Genomic DNA, 24,324 nt, shown 5'->3' with positions numbered 1-24,324 from the left:
TGGGGTTTTGAGAGTTGAAAGCCTGTGCTAATTTAATTTGCCTTCTTATCAGGAACCAAATAGAAGTAATATTTGTATGCTAGAATTTGCACTTTCAAGCCCATGCCATTTGCCATAATGTTACCCTGTTTTCTGAATTTGTTGATCTCTTCCTGCAAATGTTTTACAACTATGTTTATACTTTTGCATATTTTCAGCTTCAATTTAGGATTTGGGGCTTAATTTAGGATTTTGTTCCCACCACTTTCTAAGAATCCTTTTATAATAGAAGCAACATCTTATCAGAGACCCTAAAGAATTCTCTACACTTAGGCTTTTTTGTGGACTTGTCCATACTGATGTACAATATTAATTTACTTTTAATAATACCTTTTTTCTATGCATGCTTTTTAGTTTGCTTCATGTGCATATGTGCCATTGGTCCAATTATACTGAAGATCTCTTAGAAATAAGAAAGGGATTTTTCTTTCTTTTCTTTTTGTTGATGGCCCCTAACAACAAGTAGGTTATGCATTGGGCTGCTACCCACAATAGCTATAGTTCGAAACCACCAGCCACCCTGGTGTAGAAAGATGAGGCTTTCTACTCCTGTAAAGATTTGCTGTCTCAGAAACCCAGAGAGCCAGTTCTACCCTGTATTTTTTTTTTATTACTAAATACTTTTATTGGGAGCTCTTATATCTCTTATCACAATCCATACATTCATCCATGGTGTCAAGCACATTTGCACATATGCTGCCATTATCATTTTCAAAGTATTCTCTTCCCACTTGAGCCCCTAATATCAGCTCCCCATTTCTTCCCCCTCCCCCTGCCGCCTGCCCTCCCTCACGAACCCTTGATAAGTTATGGATTATTATTTTCACATCTTACATTGTCCTCTGTTGCCCCTTACCCACTTTTTCATTGTTCGTCCCCCTGGGAGGGGATTATATGTCGATCCTTGTGATCAATTCCCTCTTTTTCTCCTCACCCTTCCCTAATCCTCTTGGTATCTCTACTCTCATTGCTGGCCCTGAGGGGTTTATCTATCCTGGCTTCCCTGTGTTGCGGCCACTTATCTGTATCAGTGTGCGTGTTCTGGTCTAATCTGATTTGTAAGTCTACCCTGTCTTATAGGGTCACTGCTATAACTCAGAATGGACTTGATGGCAGTGAGATTTTAAAAATATGATCAACTGCCATCAACACCATTCCAATTCATGTTGTTGTTAGGGGCCATCAAGTCGTTCTGACCCATAGCGACCCATGCACAGCCCTGCGCGGGCCTGTGCCATCCCCACCATTGTGCCTGTGCCTGAGTCCAGCCACTGTGTCCATCCCTCTCACTGAGAGCCTTCCTCTCTTTGCTGCCTCCTCTACCAGTCACTACGCCCTTCTCCCGGGATCGGCCTCTCCTGACAACATGGTCAAAGTACGCAAGATGAAGTCTTGCCATCCCTGCTTCTCAGTAACACTCTGGCCTTCTTTCAGTACACAGTTCATGGGCCTTTCATTGTTGGTATTTTCCAACTCATAGCGACTCAATATGGGGCTTCTAAGGCTGTTAGTCTTTACAGGAGCTGAGCCTCATCTTTCTCTCGCCACGCAGCTGGTGGGTGGGTTTGAATCACCAAACTTGTAGAAGTCCAACCCTTGCCCGATAGCACACCAAGGATTCAATAGAAAGTGATAACCAATTAGCATTGGCTAGTTATGATATAATATCATTAATATGATTTCAGGAGAAAAACTCACTTTGTCCCAAGCCTCCGTTTTTATCCATGAATTCAAAGAAAGCATCAAGAATCCTACAAAGAGTGATGACAATTGTTAAGTTCTGTACTGGGAATGGCTGAAATTTCTGATGTTTCTTTAGAAAGTGCAGCCCATCAGGGACACTTCTTTTAATCATAAATTCAAGGCATTTCACTCCTTCTTGACTCATAATTTTAGAAGTCTTCAAAAGCCATGATTTGACATAAGGCTCCCATCCCAGATCAACAGGATCCTAATAAAAATAAAAAGATCATTTGATGCAAATAAATAAAAATATAGTTCCCTCTTGCTTTCTTACTTTCTATTTACTAAATGTTTGTAATACTTAAAAACATAGCTTAGAAACATCATTCATTAAAGTGAGAGTGATTAAAAACAGCTTAAATAATTACCGTTCACTGGCAGAACTGATGATTTTTAACTGTGGTTTTACAAGAAGACAAGCAATTGGAGAACTATGTGTAGGCAGATATTTTGTACATTAGGAGAGAAACTGCCTATCCAGAGGTTCAGCCCTATAGTTAATTTCATTTATTACATTCAATTAAATGTAATAAAGACTAGTGAATTAGAGTATAGTACCACTCCTGGTTAATCATGAATTTTATACTGTCTATATGGTTACTTCACCACTGCCTTTATAATGTTTTCCCCTAGTCCTAAGGCTGATGAAAAACACATTCACACCCACAGCCTTGTCTGTCTGTTGAAAGCATTACTGACGTACAGTTGTGGAGAAGACTGACCACTCCAATTGCCAAGAGTAGTAGTAAAAGTAAGAATAACTATCCTTAGATTTATTTCAGGGCTACGAGACTTGGGGGCCTCACTGCTGGAACTATTGGCTTCAGTTTCCTGGATCCAGAAGTCAAAATAAAATAAACCTAATAATCCTGTAGATAATGCCTAGTTGTTATGCCGAAGAGCCTGTTTTATTGTTTAGGACATTTGATTTCGAACACTTACCATATAGACCATAGCGCAGCAGCCGATGGTGGTCGGACTGGCCTGAGAGAGGCTGTCCACTTCAAAAATCACTTTGATGCTGTCCGTTAAGGTGATTCGCTCACTGTTTGCTAGGCACAGCGTTCTACTCTCCCCCAGAATGGAGTTTAGGTTTTCCACCCACAAGGGATCCACAGGACCATCTAAAACAATCCACTGCCAGGCAAAATCTGGAGAGAAGAATATTTTTAATGTAGCTGAGAATAATTTCATCACAATCTTGCACATATTGCATTTTATTTAGGAAACACTTTCTAATTAAGAGGAAAAACGATCTCCTAGAAAACATTATTATGGATGTTTCATTGCTAATTGTGAATATTCATACAAGATGCTTAAAGACTCTTTAAGCAATATTTAGATACTCATATTGCTCAGTTGTATAATTAGCCTTTAAATTTTAGGGAGAATGAAGATCCATGATATTCTCTTTTTCTTAATAATATAATTTGTGAATTTTTCCTTTCATCAGGGATTTTTTTTTTTAGAGCTGCTGTCTGCAGGAAATAACGAAGGGAAATAGAGGGATGTTTGAGGAAAGAGTTGACTAGCTAGAGTTCAGAGTCTCACATTAAAGCCCATTTCCTCTCCAACCTCTCCAATGTTTCCCAAAGTGGACAATACCCACCCCATGCGAAGTGCTGGAGCCTCCAGGAAGGCCTGAAAAAACAGATATTTACACTCTATCCTGGATTGTGGGCTATGGTATAAATGTTTGTAATTGCCAGAGAGGCACTGAGAGGGAAAAAAAAATTTCCTGAAAAGGGGGTGGTAAGTTAAATCAGTTTGTGAACCTATACGCTACACCTACCACACTGCTCCCTGGTTTTAGAAAATCTATTGGGTCAGAATGGGGGAGATGCGAATGGGTCACTACACAGACAGGAATAAATAAATGAGTTGAAGTATACCAGAAGAACAAGAGAGCGGACCTGGTTCCATCTAGATGGGCCTCTGGCCGGCTGCAATATGTGCTGCGGGAATTGTATTATAGTAGGCTCACATACTTTGGGCGTGTTGTCAGGAGAGACCGGTCCCTGGGGCAGGGCATCATGCTTGGTAAAGTATCGAGACAGTGTAAAAGAAGAACCTCAGTAGAACGGGTTGACACAGTGGTTCCAACAATGGACTCAAACCTCAGAACCATTGTGCAGATGGCCCAGGACGGGGCAGCGTGTCTGTTCACAGAGGGTCACTGTGCGTTGGAACCGACTTGATGACACCTAATCACAACAATCCGGGAAGAAAAGGGGCCACGCCCAATTATCGTTATCTCCCAACTGAATGCCCCCCAATGGCAACTCCCAAATTCACGGATTCTAAGAAACAAGCAGCTGCAAAAGTCTCTTGCACTGTCTAGAGTAGAGGTGTGCCATGGCAGATAAGAGGCTCAAACAGTGACACGAGACGAACTGCAGTGGTTGATCTTCCCGCAAACTGTTGGCTCCTTTGGAGCAGGTGCCACGTCGTCATTCATGTTCTCTGTCCCCTAGTAAGTAGCACGATGACTGATGGATAGTGATGCGTAGATGCGTCCCCTTGGGTCGATGTGACGATTTGACCGATGCAGACTGTTTGTAGAACCACCTCAGAGGCATTCCTATCAGAGAATGCCACTGCTGCTTCTCAAACCATGAGTTATTTCATCTTTAATATCTAACTGGTACTGAAGAAATACTATGAAATGCTTCTACACGGAAAGAGTTATGTAAGGCTTATTCCTTATATAACATCATTACATACATATTAGCTCTGGATACACACACACCTGCACACCTGGTGGCACAATAGGTTAGCTACTAACCACAAGCTGAGGTCTTGTGCTCTTGTAAAAATTTGCAGCCTCAGGAACCCACAGGGGCAGTTCGACTTTGTCTGGTAGGGTTGCTATGAGTCAAAATTGACTTAGTGACAGCGAGGTGTTTTTTATTCGTATCATATTTTGTAATACTATAGAAATTTAAAATAAATATGCAAAATAAAAATGAACACAAGAACAAGATATCATTATACAAGGTGTATTGTAAAGATAGAAGTAAAGCTCTTATTTGCTCAGTTTGTCTTTACATCAATTATGCTTATTCAATTTAATAACACTTACTTTGACTTTCTGGTGCTTTAATTTCTTTATGCATCTCCTTCTCAACAATATTACTATAAATATCTGCTGTATCAGAAGTCTCAAGTTTGAAAATCTAAAATATATAATCAATAATTTAAAAACTTTTATTTGATGACACTTTCTAATTCAAAATCACTTGATAGCAATGTGCTTTCTTGAGTGGTAAATGTGAATGGCAGGAGGTTTTGTTCTGCAGAAACTGACACGGAGCCAACAGTGTGTGTAATATAGCTCACGTGTGACTCTAGGTCATATCTTTTAGAAAATTACTTTATTTTAGTCTTTTTCTTCCTTTGCATGGAGGGTGCATACGTTTTGCATAATCTTCAAATAACACTGCAAAATGTTAAGAAGATAAGTAAAAGTGATTTGTGTTTCTACTATGTATGGATAACCAACATTGATGTCTTGTTGCGTGCTTCCCCCCAACTTTCTATCAAATTTTAGGTGAATAAGAAATACTTAATGGAGTTGGCTAAAATTACATATTCCAACATCTAATCCTGGGAGATTCTGATTGAATAGTTTTGGGACAGAACCCAGGAATTTTAAATTTGAATACGCATTCCATCTTAATGATTCCAGTATAGCCTGACTTTATGTGAAACTAGAGAAATTCTAACACATGCATATGGCTGACTCTTACTATTTGAGGACTGAATCACTTGTCTCTGTAGCACCAAACTGGCCTTGAGTATGAGAGAGGATGTAGGACTCTAAAGCTGTGCTGAGGACACTAATGTGGACTCTCAGAGGCAGACCAATCAAAGATGCTCAGGCTCCAGCCAGGTCTCACGATACAACCAAGTGGATTCCATCACCGCTAACTACCAAACCTCCTTGGGAAAGTGAGCAAGCCCCAGTCAATTTTCAATTCTTATTCTTAATACAAAACTGTGAAATGATCACTCTTAGATCTATGTTCTTGGAGCCTTAGTGGTATAGCGGTTACAAGTTGAGCTGATAACTGCAACGTCAGCAGTTTGAAACCACCAGCTTCTCCTCAGGAGAAATACGCAGCATTCTGCTTCTGGAAAGAGACTTGCAAACCCATGGGGCAGTTCTCACTGTCCTGTAAGTCGTCGGGATCAATGTGATGGCGGTGAGGGAGACCGCAGGTCAGCTCTTGTCAGTTTACTTTATATCTATATTTGCAGTGAGATTATAGGCCAAAGGGATACCGGGACTTAAATTTCTAAGGAATTTCAATGGATTTTGTTCCAAAAGTTTCTGGAAATAACACTCCCACCAACAAGTTTTTAGAATATTTGTTTTTCTACAGCCTTGCTGACACTGCATGTATCAGCTATCTATATTCTTACGTTTTGAAAATTTGATCAGAAAAAAATGGTGCTTATAATTGTTATACATTTTATTTTTTCAGAGTTAATCTAAGCATATTTTCATAACTATACTGGCAATTTATAATTATTATTCTATCAATTTCCTCATGCCTTAATTTCTTTACTTAGTTGTCTGACAGTTTCATAAGTCATCTTAGAAACTCTCTTTTATAGTAGGAGTATTAACTAATTTCCCTATTATATATATAATAAATATTTTCTTCTAAATCATTGTGTTTAACTTTATGGTCACCATTAGATAAATATTTTCATATTTAAGCTTGGTCAAATCCTATCACCTTTCACTTTCCAATCTTTGAATTTCCAAGTTTTCTCATTCTGAAAATATGTCCCTAAATATTATTGTGTACTTGGTTATTTCTCCCTAAATATTATGTTTTTGCATAGTTTTAGTTTTACACTTGGATTTTTAACTTTTTGGAGTTCTATTCCTGTGAAAGGAGTAACATAAAGGTCTTTATAATTTTTTTCCCATACAGGAGAATGTTAAATTATACAGATGATAAATAATGATTTCATTGATTAAAAATATTACTGTACTTGTGTAGTAAATTCATATACTTGAAAAATATTACTGTACTTGTGTAGTAAGTTCATATACTTGAGCACCCACAGATACACACATACAGAGGCAAGAGAGTAGGATGATTTATCTTTCAATATTTTATAGAACTTGACTGAAATAATTTTTATTTAACCACTAATACAATTTTAAAAATTCCTATCGATATGTTGAAATCGACTGAGTTTTTGCCAGTCTGATTACCACTCACTCCTTTCCTTCCTTCCTTTCCCTTTTTGTGTGATTTGTTTATTGAATTAGGTGTGGGGGGGTTACATTTCAGATCATTATTGCTGCATTCAACAGTTCAAACCACTTGGCCCCCGGGCAGCCCCAGAGCCTACCCCACCCTCCTCCCGAATGCTCTTTTCCCCTTTTAACCCAGTGAACACCTTTCCCCGGGAATTGCTAGTCCACTGCGTTATCTTCCTGTCTTCCCTCACCTTCGTTACCTCCAGAGTCTGTTGCCTCTTTTGGATACCAGTCTGTGTCTTGGCTTTTATCCTGATAGTAGTAGTCTCAAGCAATATTTGTCCTTCTGTGATTGCCTACTTCCTTCCAGAGTAATGCTCTCGGGCCGATCATGCTATTCAGTGCTCCACATGTTCGTCATCGTGTTTTAGTGATGCCCAGTATTCCACTGTGCTGTATGCCGAGGTTTCTTGGTCCATCCTTCTACTGGTGGGCATCTGGGTGGGTTCCTTCGCGCTGCTCTTGGAACAGGGCTGTGATGAGCACGGCGGGCGTGCCTGTGCCTGGTCGTGCCATGGCTCCCGCTTCTTTTGTGGATATACTCAGCGGAGGTGTTGCTAGATCATATGGCATTTCGATTTCCATTTGTTTGTGGTGGTGCCATATTGCTTTCCACAGCGTGTGCACCATGATTTTACAGTCCCACCAGCAGCCTGAGAGCGTTCCAATGTCTCTGAACCCTCAGTATTTGTTTTCTCTTTAAAACTTGGTTGCTATCGTCAGTGTAAAGTGGTGTCTCATCAGTTTTGATTTGCATCTCCCTGATGGCTAATGATCATGAGCATTTTGTCATATGCTTGTGAGCCATTTGGATGTGATCTGTGGTGAAATATCTGTTTGCATCCTTTAAATGGCATCCGTGGTGAAATATCTGTTCGCATCCTTTGCCAACTTTTTAATTGGGCTATTTGTTTTGGTTTTTTTTCTTATTGAGGTATTGAAGTTTTCTATAGATTTTAGAGTTTAGTCCCTTGTCCATTGTGTCATTGCCAAATGTTTTCCTCAGCCTGTAGGTTCCCTTTTTATCCTTTAATGAAACTTTTTGATGTACATAATTGTCTTATTTTTTGTCAGATCCAATAGTGTATTTTGTCTTCTATTGTCTGTGTTTCCTTAACCGCATTTGATAGTATGTGAATGCCCTGTAGGAAGGCCTGCACATTCGTCCCTGTTTTCTCACTGAGGATCTTTATGGTTCTGAGACTTACATTCAGGTCTTGGAGTCACTGAGTTTGGTTTTGTGCATGGGGTGAGGTATCGGTCCTGTTTCATTCTTCTGCAGATGGCGATTCCATTTTACCAGCACCATTTGTGGAAGCGACTATCTCTTTTTCATCTCGTGTCTTTTGGCCCTTTGTCAAAGACGTTGTTTGTATGTGGATGCATTTTTTCTGGGTTCTCTGTTCTGTTCCATTGGTCTGTGTATGTCATTGTATCAGTACCAGGCTGTTTTGACTATGGTGGCTGTGTAAAAGGTTTAGGTTGGGGAGTGAGAGGCATCCTATTTTGTTCTTCTTCTTAAGATGCTCTTTGTTTATTCTGTGTCTCTTTACTCTCCACATAAGGTTTGCAATTAAGTTTTTCCATTTATTTTAAAAATGTAGATGGGAATTGAAACATATTGCATTGTGTTTTATAGATTGCTTTTCATAGTATTGACAGTTTCACATATTAAGACTTCCTATTTATGAAAATGGAATATTCTTCCCTTTATGTAAGTCTCTTTTGGTCACTTATAGTAGTGTTCTTTATTCTGTGTATGAGTCTTTTGTTTCTCTGATTAGGTATACCACTGAGTAATCTTTTGTGTGGCTATTGTGAATGGTATTCTTCTCATTTCTGTTTTGTTTATAATACAAGAATCCAATTGATTTTAAAATTAATTTTATTGTGTAAAATTTCATATACTTCCATAGCTAAATTGCTTTTAAAAAGAATTGCATATACATCATCACAATCAGTTCTAACCACCCTTCCCCCTCCCATATTCATTATTTGCTTCCCAGTTCCCCTCACCCTATCTCCCTCATTCCCAGTAAACCCTTGCATCAGTTATTGGCTATGCATCCACTCCTTCTGTGCTTATAAATTGGGAAGCATAATAGAAATAATTCAAAATAACAAAATAGAAAGAAAAAATTAAAAATAAAGAAGAAAAAGAAAAGACTGCTAGCAATATTAAAATAAGCCAGAGAGAAAATGTATGTCCTGGAATAAGTGAGAAATACTTAAACCTAGAACTAATTTAGATTGGGTCAAGAGGGAGGTCAACTGACCAGGTATCAAAATATACTGTAATTCCATCCACCATACTCAAGTTTATAATAATCTCTGTCTGATAGCAAAGCTGTTTGTGTCCCTTGACTGTGGCCAGAGGGGAGCTGCCAGAGGCTTAATCTGACAAGATATTTTGCAGTTGGATTCTGGGCTCCCACTGTCCTCCATGACCTTCTACAAATTGGGTGTTCACATTTTAAGCTCTGATACTTTTCCTCTCATCATAGTTAGATTTTGTTATTGTCATCTTTGAATCACACAGGCTGGTGTGCTTCTTCCATGTGGACTTTATTGACGCCTCACTTAGATGGCTGCTTGTTTGAGTACAAGCCTTTAAGACGCCAGACACTATTCCAATTGATAGCCAGGCACCATCTGCTTTCTTTACTACACTTTACTACTGCACCCATATCTTCAGTGATTGCTTCAGGAAAGCGAGTATTGATCAGGGCCATGTCATAAGAATTAAGGTGGGAGCCCAGAATCCATGGGTTTGTCTATAGGCTATGGATGACTCTGATTTACATTAGTGGTCTTATTATCATTTTGTGACAAAGAAAACTTAATCTTGTATCCTGTCAAATTTTACAATTGTTTTCAACAATTTTTAGTTGCTGAGTCTTTGGAGTTTTCTGGGTATAAATTCTTATCATCTGCAAATAGTGAGAGTTTCACTTCTTTGTCCCTCCAGATTTTTTATTTCTTTTTGCTGTCTAATATATCTAGTTAGGACTTCCAGTACAATGTTAAATAGGAGTGGTGATAAGACACATCTTTGTTTCTCGTTCGCAGTAGAAAACTCTGTTTTTCCTGTTGAGTGATATATTAGCCATTGTTTTTTCATAAATAGCCTTTATCCTGTTGAGAAATTTCCTTCTATTCCTATTTTGTTGAGTGTTTTTATAAGGAACAGTTGTTGGATATAGTTTTGATTAATATGATAATGTGTTTTTTTTATCTTTTGTTTGTTTATATGGTGTATTATATTGCCTTTCTAATGTTGAATCATTCTTGCACAATTAATGGGAATCCCACTTGTTTTTGATGCACTATCTTTTTGATAAATGTGTTGGGTTTTATTGGCTAGGATATTTTAAAGATAATTGTTGCCTGTGTGTTCACCAGAGATACAGTTTGCAGGTAGTTTTCAGTCTCGGTCATGTCGTTGCTGGTTTTGATTTCAAGGTCATGCTCCCATAATGAAAGTTCGGAGCTTGTTATCATTTTCTATATTCTATAATAGTTTGTGAAGAATTTTTGGCAACTCTTCTCTAAATACTTGGTAGAATTCCCCTGTGATGCCATCTGACCCTAGAGTTTTTGTTGTTGCTGTGGGAAGTTTTTTAATCACCTGGTCGAGTTCTTCTTTTATTTTGGGTCAGTTAGAGACTTTCTACACCAGTCTGTGTAGTTTGGATAGTCATTTCCAGAAATTTGTCCATTTTATCTAGGTTTTCAAATTTGTTGGACTACAGTCTTTCATCGATACTGCTATTGTTTTAAAAACGTCATTTGGGCTGTTGTGATCTCATCCTTTTTGTCTCTTCTTTACACCCTCTCTTTTCTTTTATTAAGTTTGCCACTTTTGTTAATCTTTTAAAAAAACTAACTTCTTGTCCTATCGATATTTTGGTTTTCTGATTCATTTCTTTCTGCTCTTATCTTTACAATTTGTTTTTCTTTTTAAAATTTTGTTGCCCCTCTTCTAGATCTTGAAGGTATTGGTTAGAGTGTTGATCTTGGCTCTCTGTTCTTTTTTTTCTGTGTATGCTTACTGCAATAATTGCCTTTTGAATACTGCTTTTGCTGTGTCTCAAAGGTTTTGTATGTCATGTTTTCACTCTCATTTGTTTCCAGGAATTAAAATTTTCCATTCCTAATTTCAGTAGTTTTTAAGCAGTGTGACGTCCAATGTCTAGGGGCAATTGAATTGACCCTTTCTCTTTTTATTGTTAATTTCTAATTTTATAGCATTGTGGCCTTCGAAGGTTGATTGTATAATCTCCATATTGTAAAATTCATTACGACTTTCTTTGTGTCCCAATATGTGATCTATCATTATTTCTTGACTTAAAAAGCCCAACTATCTAGATCTACACTCTTCTAATTAAAGTGTTTCACCCTTGTAACCCTTCCTAGAAGAATTCTATGTTCTTCAATTTACAAAACATCCAAATAGCAATTTTGGAATACTTGATGGACTCAAATTGTATTTTTTTCTATACTCTTTGAGTTTGGGGAACAAAAAGAAATCTGAGTGGGTGATACTAGAGTGATAGGGTGAAAGAGGCAACTTCTCTGCCCAATTTGCATTTCAAAAGTCTTGCTGGACAGACTCAAAGAATGAGCAAGTTTATCATTCAAAGAATGGGCAAGTTTATCACTGTGATGGGAAAAAAATCCCTTGGTATGACTTTCCTGGACTTTTCAAATTTCAAAGTTCTGAAAACTTCTTCCTAATAGGCGCCTCATGATTGTTTTGTGTCCCTTGAGAAAATCTACCAAGATCACGTCTTTGGGATCCTAAGGAACAGTGGTCATAATCTTCTGAGCTGATCCCTCTGCCTTGATCTTAACTGGCCCAGCACATCCCACTAGAAGCCACGGTTTTGATTGAGTCTTTTTTCTTTGAAGGCATCCTAATGAATTATGGAATGTACTTTACTCAGCCAATCACTGATTGCAGAAACATTTTAAAATACATTATACTTGGAACATACCTGTGGCTATATAAACTGGAACTGCAGTAGAAATACTTTTTTACTTAACTTCTTATTCTGTCAATTTGTTCTTACGTTATCTTGTTAAATTATTCTAGAATTTTGCCTGTGCTTTCCTCGATCCCTTTCTGAATCTCTTTATGGGTCCTCGTGGTAGTTTTTTTGAGTTTATCTGGTAGTTCCATTACTATTTTTCCCTCAGGAATGGTTTCTAGCCCTGCATTTTTGTCACTTGTTTGAGACATCTGTCCTGTCTCTTTGTGATGACATTGTATTATTTGTTGATCATGTTGGGGGCACTGGATGAGTGTTGGATGCAATCAGTCACAGATTCATCATATAGAGGTGGAATTTGTGGTAGCTACACAATCTGGTGTCAACTTGAGACTATTAAGTGTGAAGGGGTGGAGTTTAGCCTGTCAATCAGGTTGCAGCTTGAGGACCTCATTTGGAGGCACTACAGAGATAAATAGCTCACTGGAGGCCAGACCCACTCTCTATGAGACATTCCTGTTGACAAGCCACGTGGAGATACACTGATGGAGCTAGAGCCCTGGAGCTGGAGGAGCTACAAGGAGACCCATGCCAGCACTGAAATGCTTCCACTGCCATTGGATCTACAAGATTTTCTATCCACTGGTGTGTGATTTTCCTGCATTTGGCATCATTGCATGGCTTGATGAGTTTAAAGAGGAATTTATGAACCAGTATCAGACATATGGGCTAATATCAGACTTATGGACTTGATCTGAACTGGCTTGGGATATTTTCTTAATATATAATTACTCTTTGATATGAAGCTCTCTATTACACATGAGTGTCTCTGGATTTGTTTCTCTAGTCAACCCTGACTAGCACATTATGGTACCGTGGGAGTGGTGTGCTAGAGAAACAAATCATGAAGAGTGGGTGCTCATTTGACCTCTGCTTTATGGTAGGTTTTTCTTCTTTGACGAGCCAGAGGTCAGATATGGCCATACAGTTTACTGGGCTGTTTTCTGGAAAGCATATAGGATTTTAAAGTTCTAATTCCTAGAAACTGTCTTTGGTTAATCCTGTCTGAAATGGTGAAAATGATTGTGATAAACGTGAATCTTGAGCTCAGGTGATGAAATTGCTCCTGGAATTCCTCAGAGACTATGCTGCTTAATGAGAATGGCTGACAGAAGGTCAAAATGGTGGACAAAATGGCTTGATTCAATCAGAGGCGTAAAGCCATACTTTGTATCAATGGAATAGTTCATATAAGGATTACGATAACATTGATGAGGATTGATCCTGACTATTTTAAGAATCAAGTTTAGGATCTGACTGTACTAGGTTTATACTGTTTCCTTCTGCTTATTGTTATTGATACAATGATTCATAGAAATGATTATTGAGAAGTATGAAAATAGAGAGCTTGTAATCCCACTTGCTTTTAGCCATTAAAATTGGGTATTTAAATGGGTTAGGACAGACCTGCAAAGAATGCTCTAAAAGGATAACACAGCACTTATCCAGTGGGTGAGCCGAAGGCATGGCAAGTATGGTTAGTTCTTTGGACACAGTTGCCACTTCCTGCTTGATGGAGGGGAGTAAAAATGAAAAGAGCAATGATGTAAGAATTGCGGTGACTGCTGGATTACAAGCAGCAAAGAGAGAATGTTAAAATGTCAAATATATGTTTATTCTTTGTCTCTCTGGGAGATAAGGTCTTGATACCAATTATTTGAATGTGTTGTCTAGTCCTATAATATATGGTAAGTTTTTATAATTATCCTTACTTGTTTGAGAAGAATGCATTATCTAGTTGATGGGTCAAAGGCTATCCATGAAACAGTTGATGTATTATCAACCTGTAGATTGCTTGAGCTGCCCTCATGTTTATGCATCAATAATGTACTGGTTCACTAAGAGTGTCATGAACTTTGCACGTAAATTTTAGAACCACCTTGTCAGCACCTCAAAAAAAAAATCCCTCATTTCAAAACATCAAACCCTACTGCAAACTACAGGAATCAGAGCGCACTGCTGTTGACTCAGTTCTGACTCAGAGTGACTCTGAGTCAAACAGAGTGCAGCACTTCCTGCTCCTATGCCTCACAAGTGTTGCTATGTTTGAGTCCCTTGTTGCAGCCACTATGTCAATCCATCTGGTTGAATATCGTCCGCTTTTTCTCCGGATCCTCTGCTTTACCAAACCCGATGCCCTTCTTCAGGGACTGGTACCTCCTGATAACACGTTGGAAGCACATGGCACAAAGACTCAATATATTTCCTTCCAAGGAGCATTCAGGCCATACTCCTTCCAATGTTGATGTTTTCATTCAGCGTTTAGTCCATTTTCTTTGCCTACATCATGATTCAATGGCACCAGTTTTTTCTTTGGTCTTCCTTATTCATTGAGACTGAAAAATATTATGACTTGAATCAGGTACACAATAATCCTTAAAATGACATCTTTGTTTTTTAACCCTTTAAAGAGATCGTTTGCAATGGATTTCCCTAATACAATATGTTGTTTGACTTTTTGACTGCTGCTTCCATGGGCATTGATGATGGAATACATGGAATAAGTAAGATAAAGCTCTAGATAACTTCAATATTTTTTTCATTTATCATGATGTTGTTCATTGGCCCAGTTATGAGGATTTTTATTTTCTTTATGTTGAGGTATAATCCACACTGAAGGCTATTTTCTTGGATCTTCCTAAATAAAATCCTTTAAGCCCTCTTTGCTTTCGATACACATTTTGTGTTATTGTATATTACAAGTTGTTAATGAGTTCTCCTTCAATACCAATACTGTGGTCTCCCATACATAATCCAGCGTCTTGGAATATTTGTCAGCATACAGATTGAATAAGTATGCTGAAGGGCTACAACTCTGACACATACCCTTCCTGATCCCCAAACTCTTAGTATCTCTTTGTTGTGTTCAAATGACTGCTTCTTTGTCTATGTAAAGTTTGTGCATGAGCACAGTTAAGTGGTTTGGAAGTTCCTTTCTTCATAATTAGTTATGATCCACAAAGTTTAATTTTTTTATAATCAGTAAAGGAAAGGTAACATCTTTCTGGTTCTTTTGCTTTTAGTTGTGATTCTTCAGACATTGGCAAATGAGATCCACGATTCCACATCCACTGTCAATCAATCTTGAATTTCTGTTGATATACTGCTGTAACCATATTAGAATTATCTTCAGCATAATTTTACTTGAGTGAAATGTTAGTATTATTGCTAGATAATTTCTGCATTTCAATGGATCACTTGCAGTTTTACAGTTGGTTAGCTGCCTTGCCTTCTAAATTTCTTGGCATACATGAGTGAGCACTTCTAGTGTTTTATGTATATTTGTTGAAGCATCTCAATTGGTATTTCAACAATTTCTGGAGTCTAGGCTTATTTATTTATCTATTTGGAGTCTTGGTTTTTGTCAATGCCTTCCCTGCTGCTTGGACTTCTTCTTTCTATACCATCGCTTCTTGACCATATGCTTCTTCCTCAAATGGTTGAATGTTGACAAATTCTTTTTGGTATAATGACTCTGTATTCCTTCCATCTTCTTTGGATATTTCTTGCATTACTCCACCCCTGTCCCCCACTCCTTCAATATTTGATTTTTCTATCTTCAAATTTGCTGACTCTTTTCTACCAGCTCAGATCTGTTGTGGAACCTTTTAAACGATATTTTAATTTCATTTGTGATACTTTTCAACTTAGTTTTCTGTTTGTTTTTAAAATATGTATCTCTATTGATATTATCATTTCTTCTTTCTTTGTTTTCCCAAGTTTCTTTACTTCTTTTGTCCATGTTTCCTTTTACCTCCTTGAGCCCATCTAATACCATTATTTAAAGTTTTTGTTTGAGAAATTCATTATTTGGCTTTCTTAGGGACTGTTTCTGACCCTTTATTTTGCTGTTTTTAAAAGTTTATCATTTTTTCCTTTTTTAACATGTGTTATGATTTTTATAAGAAATCTGGACATTTGATATTACACTGTCACAAATTTTGGGTTTACTTTCTTCTCTTTTAAGGTTTTCTGTGTTTTCTTTTACGTTAAAGAAATTTATATAAAGAAAATGGCTCACAAAGTTGTAGAAGTGGGTAAGTCCAATCCAGTTTGAGTTTGTGGGTCAGCTGTAAGCTGGAGGTTTTCTGTTCCTCACATAACTGCTAGGGCTGATGAACCACGAAGCAGGCAGACCACAGGCTGGCGAAGGTTGGGGTGAAAGAATCAAAAGTCAGAGGTCAGGCTGGTGGTTGCAGGGTCAAGTGAACCCAAGGTCAGCAGGCTCTCTGGCAGGCAGTGGGATGCTCCCAGGGCCAGCAGGCAATGTGGTAGGCCATGGACGTAAATCAAAGAAGTGGAGGTTGATGAGATAGACACAGATTCCAGACTAGCAAGAAGAGACACGTTTTCCCACAAAGGCTGCTTAAATAGGAGTAGGCCACACCCTTGAGAAAACTTCCTTTCAATTGCATCAAGGCTCTGCCCTGAGGAAGGAGGTTGCACCCGCCCTATTCCTTCCCATAGCAGATCCCAGCAAGGAAGTTGGTTTTCCTGCTAGGTCACATCTTGGAGATTACCATTCCCTAATTGCCAAACCAGCGTTGGATGAGTTAAAGTGATACAAAATCCCACAATCACAGTGATTTCTCAAAATTTTGCAAAGAATACCTCCCTGGTCATGTATAGCAATGAAATCTCTGTTTCTTAGTATGTATGTGTTCAGCTAGTCTTTTAGAGATTTTCTTGAAGGCTTGGTGGCAATGGAACTTTCTCCAAGGCTTTGCAGATTGACAGTCTGCCAGCAAACCACTTCAACACTTGATGCTTGCACTGAGCCAAAGAGTCGGCCCAAGACAACATGGAGACTCTCAAGCACGCGACTGACATTTGAGAAGACTTGACAGTTTGGAAACCTTTGCCTTTTAACTTGTGAGATCTGACTTAACTCCAGGAAGTTGGGCCAGAGAAATAAGTATTGCAATAGTTCCCTGCTTCCTACTGGAGGACCTTGGCTATACAGTTGTTAAATGCTCAGCTGCTAACCTAAAGATCAGTGGTTCAGACCTAGCAGCAGCATCATGAGAGAAAGATGTGGCAGTCTGCTCTGTAACGATTTGCAGTACTGGAATCACTATGGAGTAGTTCTACTCTGTCCTGTAGGGCTGCTATGAGTGGAAATTGACTAGATAGCAATGAGTTTGGTTTTATATTGGTATGAAGAGAATCACTATTTTAGATACAACTTTTCAGTTATATTTAATTTAATCTGTTTATTTAAATGCAAATATATTTAACATTATTCTATTGTTTACTGAACATTTAAAAACTCAGTAGCCTATTTTATGTCTTTTGATACCTTAAATTTTTTTTTATACTATTCATAATAAATTTAAAATTTGTTTTTACACTAGTATCTAACAATGCTTTAATATCAAGCATTTGGATAAACAATAGAATATTCCACAAATCAAATAAAAATACTCATTATATAATAAACTTACATTAGCTATGTCTGAGATTCTTGACCTCAAGCCCAGATCCAAGTCTTTTCTTGATTGCCTTTTAACATTAAAATGTACGTAATTATGAATTACTGCTGATAATATTCCATCAGTCCATTCCATTGTATTAGGGTTCAGTTGTCCATATAGTTCACCATGAGTGATACATTTTGGATTTAAAACACAAATATCTACTTTTCCTTTTCTCCCTGGAATCTGAAAAACAAACAACCAAAACAACCCAGTATAATTTTAAAAGGCATTAACTATAATACAATTATTTGTGTGGATTTTTTTCCACATTGTTATTATCTATAGAAGGGGTCTGGTGATATCCTTCATTGCAAAGGTATGTTTTCTATACAGATGGCAATTTACAAGTAAAAATGGTCTTATTAAACTTAGCCATAATAGACAATTAAAAAAATCTAAATATTACAATTGTATACTCGGAATAAAATGGGAGAAACTTCATTGGTCTCTCATCTGGGAACACAGCATATGAGCTGGCATTTGGTGTGCCTGGAGGCAGGATTGAGTAGAGAGGTGAGGGTGAATACAGTATACTTTGAAACTTCATGTCAGGATTGGCACTAAAGAGAACATTCTTTCTAACTTGACTGAAATAATTCCAAATGGTATAAAACCCACCGACTGTTGTGAGTTTGAGAAATGTTTCCAAGAATGGAACCGCAGATTTGACCAAGGAAGTGTCATGGAGAGTATTTTGATGGTGATAAGATTGTTTTGTAAAAAAAGATTTAAATACATAGCTTTGGAGAAAAGATGGCAGCTTTTTGGGGTACCCACTCATATTATGTTCACTTGGTATGATACAAAGAATTTAATTTTACTGGAATATTTTAGCCTTTGTAATTGGTTCCCAAGCTACAATCTCTAACACTTTGTAATTTCCTGATTGACTGAAGTATCTTTGATGAGGCCTTCAGACCACACTCGAGAAGTTATGCTGCTAAGGGGCCTCTTGGGTGTAGATTGGCCAGGAGGGAAGTGCCACTCTGTGCTATGAGTTGGCACCAGAGAGGGGAAAGCTTGACTCAATTAACAATGCTTATGTAACCACAACCCAAACACCGACCCCCAGACCCACTGCCATGGAGTGAGTGCTGACTCGGCTACCACCTGTAGGTTTCTGAGACTGTACCTGTTTACGGTACAGAGAAGAGTTCATGACACGTGGAATCAGGTCAGTTCACCCCTCCAGAACAGAAATGGGAGTAGGCTACCAGGAGGGGAGAGAAAGGTGGGAGGAGTGGAGAGGAAGGAGGAACCAATTGCAATGATGGATGCAAACCCCCTCCCCTCAGAGGAATGAACAACAGAAACGTGGGTGAAGGGAGACAGCGGTCTGTTATTGCCATTTTTAATTCCAAAATTTCCATTTAAAATTTTTTCTCTAAAAATTCTCTGAAGGTACGCCTAAATGGCCAATTCATTTGAGGAAAAAAACTTGTTACTTGTTACAGGCACATCAGCCCATCAACCAATTTGTTTAAGCTAAAGTATTCTCTTTCAGACTCTCCTGCCCTACCTCCAACTCCTGACACACAGCTGGCATTTCCCGCCTACTCTTACAATTCCAGTATGCCTCACTTGTCTATGTATCGATGCTTATACAAGACAATTAGAACTGCGATAAGACTTGTATGAGCCCAATAAAAAGATTTTTTTTTTTAGAAAAACACATTAACTAATAAAAAATAATAATTTATAATTTATCAAGGGGTCACGAAGTGGGGTGGGAGGGAGGGAAAAACCATTCAACTACAATTTTTAGTAAACTAGGAATAAATGGGAACTTCATTCTGATGAAGGGAATCTATGGGGAAAAAGGTAAAACGAACTTTATGGTGACAGTTCCCTAGAGGATCAGAAACAACACAAAAGGTGTCACATATTTACCATTTCTATTTACCATCAAACTAGATCTCATTTCGAGTTCTCAAATCATTCCATCCTCTGAGCTTCTGTTCAAGTTCGTTCCGGTATCCTTTTACCATTAACCCCGCAATCTTTGACAAATCCTTTCTCCCCTATATGAGATCAGTTTGTGTTTTGTTTCAATTTCCTGCTTCACGCTGGAAATTCATCAGTAAAGGTCTTAAACAGAATACTAGGAAGAAAGCAGCATAAACTAAAAAGGATATTGAAAAAAAAATGACATTGTCTAAGGTTCTCAGGAGCCCAGGTAGCTTAGTGGGTTGCATGTTAAACTGCTAAACACAAGGTTAGCAGTTCAAAACTACCAACTGCCCCAAGGGGTAAAGATGAGACTCTTGTAATGAGTCTCAGAAACCCACCGAGGCAGTTGTACCCTGCCCTCTAGGGGCGCAGTGAGTCAGAATTGACTTGATGGGAGGGCGAGAAGGTTCTCAGGCAGTCATTCACACAGGACAAAGGAACACTCTGTGCCTCAGAGGCTGTACCCTTTCACCACCCTTACGCAATCTATATGCTGAGCAAATAAACTTGGCCCATAAGTCATGGCAACAGGATTGGAGCAAGTCTTATCAACAACCTTTGATAGACACACGACACAACCTTGCTTGCTGAAAACCAGGAGGACCTGGAGCACTTCCGGATGCCAACCAAACTGCCACCTTTAGGAACTCCATATAAAGGAGATTGCTATCCGTAAGGCGTTCACTGACTAAATTGCAGACAGAGGTTGGTAGACATTCCTTCCTCAGATGTTTTTGTCTGTAGGCGCCTTGGAAACTTGTCCACCGCGGGTGATTCTGCTGCTTCTTGAAATACCAGTGGCAGAGCTTCCAGGAACACATAAGCCACCCCAAGAACACATGTGTTCATAGGAACACATAAGCCACCCCAAGTCCAAGAGGTGACAGATGGGTGGTGGAAAACAGTCTATACTATTTTTGTAATTAAAAAAAAATGCTTTAAATAAACACCTTTATTTCTATAGGGTTGTTGTTGTGAAGGTAAAATGTGGTCATCAAGTAAGTAAAAAAACCAAAAAACCAAGCTTGGTCCCGTCAAGTTGATTCTGACGCATATCAACCTGATAGGACAAAGTAGCACTGTTCCTTCGGGGTTCCAAGGCTCTAAATCTTTAGCAGAGCAGAAAGACTCATTTTCCTTCCCTGGAGAAGCTGGTGAGTTTGAACTGCCAACTTTGAGGTTAGCAGTCTAACTCATAACACTACACTTCTAGGGCTCCTTGGCCCATACTTATACTCCATAAATATTAACTATTATTGTAATGGCTGTGATAATCAACTTTCATTGGTTATAAGAATCATATTTCCTTGGTGCTGGCTATCAAATTATACAGCATCTGGGGTCTTAAAGGCTTGAAGACAAACAGGCGGCCATCTAGCTAAGAAACAACAAAACCCACAAGGAAGAAGCACACCAGCCTACCCCGACACGAATGCTGAAGACAAAGCGGGTACATAAGCAAATGCGGTGAAGAAAGCTGATGGTGCCAAGCTGTCAAATTACACAGAATCTGGGGTCCCACATGCTGGAATATAAACAAGGGCCATCTAACTGAGAAACAACAAAGCCCACATGGAAGAAGCACACCAGCCTGTAAGATGACAAGGCAGCGAAGGGGTCAGGTATCAGGCATCAAAGATCAAAAACAAAACAAAACAAAACAAAACATAACATTGTGAATGAGGGGGAGTGCAGAGTGGGGACCCAGAGCTCATCCAGGGGAAATTGGACATCCCCTTGCAAAAGGGCTATGGGGAGGAGAGGAGCAAATCAGAGTGCAGTGTAGTAATGATGAAATATGTAATTTTCCTCTAGTTCTTAAATGCTTCCTCCACCCCACTACCATGATCCCAATTCTACCTTACATATCCGGCTGGACTGGAGGAGGTGCACTGGCACAGATAGGAACTGGAAATACAGTGAACCCAGGTCAGATGAGCCCCCAGGACCAGTGGAGAGAGTGCTGATGGCGGGAGGGTAGAGGGAAGGAGAGGGAGAAAGGGGGAACAGAGGACAAGGTCTACATGTGGCCTCCTCTCTGGGGGATGGACAGTGGAGAAGTGGGTGAGGGAGACGTTGGATGGGATAAGATATGATAAAATAATTATAAATTATAAATTATCAGGGGTTCAGGAAGAGGGAGGAGCGGGGAGGGAGGGGGAAAAATGAGCTGACACCAGGTACTCAAGTGGAAAGTGGGTGTTGTAAGAATGATGAAGTCAACATATGCACTAATGTGCTGGACACAAATGACGTATATACAGATTGTGATGAGTTGTAGGAGCCCCTAATAAAATGATTATTTAATTAAAAAAATTATATTTCCTAATAACCGGTTTAGATCTTTTGGGAAGGGGGTTTAGAGAGGAAAGAATTAAGGATTATGAATCACTACATTAATAAAATTAAAGCAGGACATTGCACACTGACTGAAAAAAATTCCACATAGCTAAGAACCTTATTTTTTGAGACTGAAGAAATAAATTACCAACACTAAATTTTTGTATAAGAGAACTGAAGTACATACTATTTTTAGAGTCTAACTTTATATTGGGGAAAAAAACTATGACTACAAAGGGGGTCTTTGAGGAATTCAAGCACAGTTTAACATTAGTAAATCTGCCAGTATAGATATTTACATTAATCAACATAAAGAGAAAAAGAAACATTGAAAATAATTTAACAAATGATATCAATTGAAAACCAAAGATTTATAGGGATTGAATACAATTTCCAAAATATGATTAAGAAGATTTACCAGAGGCTAAGTGAGAATCCCACATCAAGTGGAGAGAAATATTGACTGCAGCCCAGATAACATAAGGAACAAGGAATTATAGTTAACTTTGTCATGGAAAGTGAATTAAGAAAACAATAAAATCATATGAATACTGAACAAAGGACAGAGTTATTTTCCTTGATCACTTCTAATTTAACTACAACATAAAAATCTATTATTTAGTGCTAGATTCAAAATAAATGTACAATTGATCATTTTATTTTACATTAGCAATGATTATCTTGATATCTAATTGGAAAAAAAATTCCCATATACTGTAATGACTATACCTACAAAATCCTAGCAATAAATTTAACAAGTAATGCTGAAGTATGAAAGTAATATCTGAAGGGGGATACAATTTAGTCAATAGAACATTACCTTTGAAAAAGATTTCCTTTCTTCGTTTGGTAAGCTCTCGACAACTGGTAAAATTATCAAAGCTTTTTCTAGAATTCTTCTGACTGTTGTCTTTCCTCCACATGTTGGGCCCACTAACATCACCCCAGTGCAAGCCTACAACAAAATGTCCAGATTCATTCATTTGTAAACGATGCACTTTTGATTGAGAATGATACCTCTGACTACAATCACTTACCATTCCTTCAAATTATGATACAGCCCATTATTATCTGCCTGCCATTGTTGAGTAAGCACTATTACAATTGGCAGAAGTATCTCAATTTTAGAATTTAAATCATACTTTTCAAGCCTAATATTTGGCTATCTATCTCATTTTTCACCTTTTCCTTTCAGATATTGCCTCTGTCACATCTGGGATTTCTTCCTTTTCTTTCTCTCTCTTGCGCTTTGGTTTTTCATTCAATGTAAAACTTCTGGGGTTGTTCTCTTCCTCTTCTTCTTTCTAGACGTCTCCCTAGCCAACCTCACCCATTTGAATTGCCCTTTACTATGTTCTAGAGTCTAATGACTTCTATACCCTCATCTCTGACAAAACTTCGTCTTGAATCCACTTTCTTGTCTTCATCCCAACTACACCTGCCTTAGTTTGTGTCTTCACCGTATCACTGAGTTCAGTGATCGCAACCTTCCGAATGCTGTGACCCTTTCATACAGTTCCTTATGATGTGGTGACCCCAACCATCACATTATTTTTGTTGCTACTTCAGCACTGTAATTTTGCTGCTGTTATGTATCAGGTGGCCCCTGTGAAAGGGTCATTCGACCTCCAAAGGGGTCACGGCCCACAGGTTGAGAACTGCTGATATAGGCGATTGTAATAGTATTAGAAACATTATCACATTTCAATAAAATAAATATCACATAAATATATTAAAACCCAAATAGTGATAAAGCTAAAATATCTCCTCACTAATATTTCAATCTAAGTTCCCTCATGAAGGCCTGATTTTCTGCTTTGATAATCCCGGAAACTATAACTAAGTGAGAAAAGCCCCCAAACCTTTGTCGAATGGAAATCATTTATTTGAGAGTGCAGCCAGTCTGGCCAGAGTGGCCCTCGGCTTTACGTGAAAGAGTGCCAGCTATCCATCTGGAGTAAACGTCCTATTCCATTGCATTTCCAGAAGTAAAGTCACAGACTCAATAATCCCTGATTCACAAAGAGTATATTGTGTATGCAAGTAAACATATTTCTAGTATTCCCTGCTTTGAGCCAAGATCCATCTGACATCAGCAATGATAGCCCTTGTTCCATCTCCTCTTCTGAATCCAGCCTGAACTTCTGGCAGTTCCCTGCCAATGTCCTGCTGCAACCAATGTTGGACAACTTTCAGCATTATTTTACTGGCATGGGATATTAATGATATTGTTTTATAGCTTGAGCATTCTGTTGGGTCACCTTTCTTTGCAATTGGTACAAATAGGGATTTCTGCCAGTCAGTTGGCCACGGAGCTGTCTTCCAAAGTTCCTGGCACAGTGCTCCCGTGCTTCACCAGCATGTGGAAACATTTCCAGTGGGAGCCCATCAACTCCTGGACCTTGTTTTTGCCTCATGCTCTCAGCGCAGCTTGAATTTCTTC

General features: G+C 38.5%; 1 protein-coding gene across 1 annotated transcript in view; it reads right to left on the bottom strand.

Annotated features, from left to right (window-relative positions):
* DNAH14 (dynein axonemal heavy chain 14) overlaps positions 1–24,324 on the bottom strand; it is a 387,990-nt gene that overhangs the window by 195,072 nt on the left and 168,594 nt on the right. The window contains exons 34-38 of the mRNA XM_030887822.2: positions 22,702–22,836; positions 17,559–17,774; positions 4,865–4,958; positions 2,725–2,933; positions 1,738–1,990 (exon numbers count right to left, since the gene is read on the bottom strand). Of these exons, the coding sequence (XP_030743682.1) occupies positions 1,738–1,990; positions 2,725–2,933; positions 4,865–4,958; positions 17,559–17,774; positions 22,702–22,836 (907 nt within the window). The remainder of the gene's footprint in view (positions 1–1,737; positions 1,991–2,724; positions 2,934–4,864; positions 4,959–17,558; positions 17,775–22,701; positions 22,837–24,324) is intronic.

Source organism: Echinops telfairi, unplaced genomic scaffold (assembly GCF_000313985.2).
Source record: "Echinops telfairi isolate 266 unplaced genomic scaffold, ASM31398v2 ScPeMD7_7424;HRSCAF=8462, whole genome shotgun sequence".
Classification (NCBI taxonomy): Eukaryota; Metazoa; Chordata; class Mammalia; order Afrosoricida; family Tenrecidae; genus Echinops; species Echinops telfairi.
The sequence above is the reverse complement of the archived record's forward strand: the minus strand, read 5'-3'. Positions and strand labels throughout refer to the sequence as shown.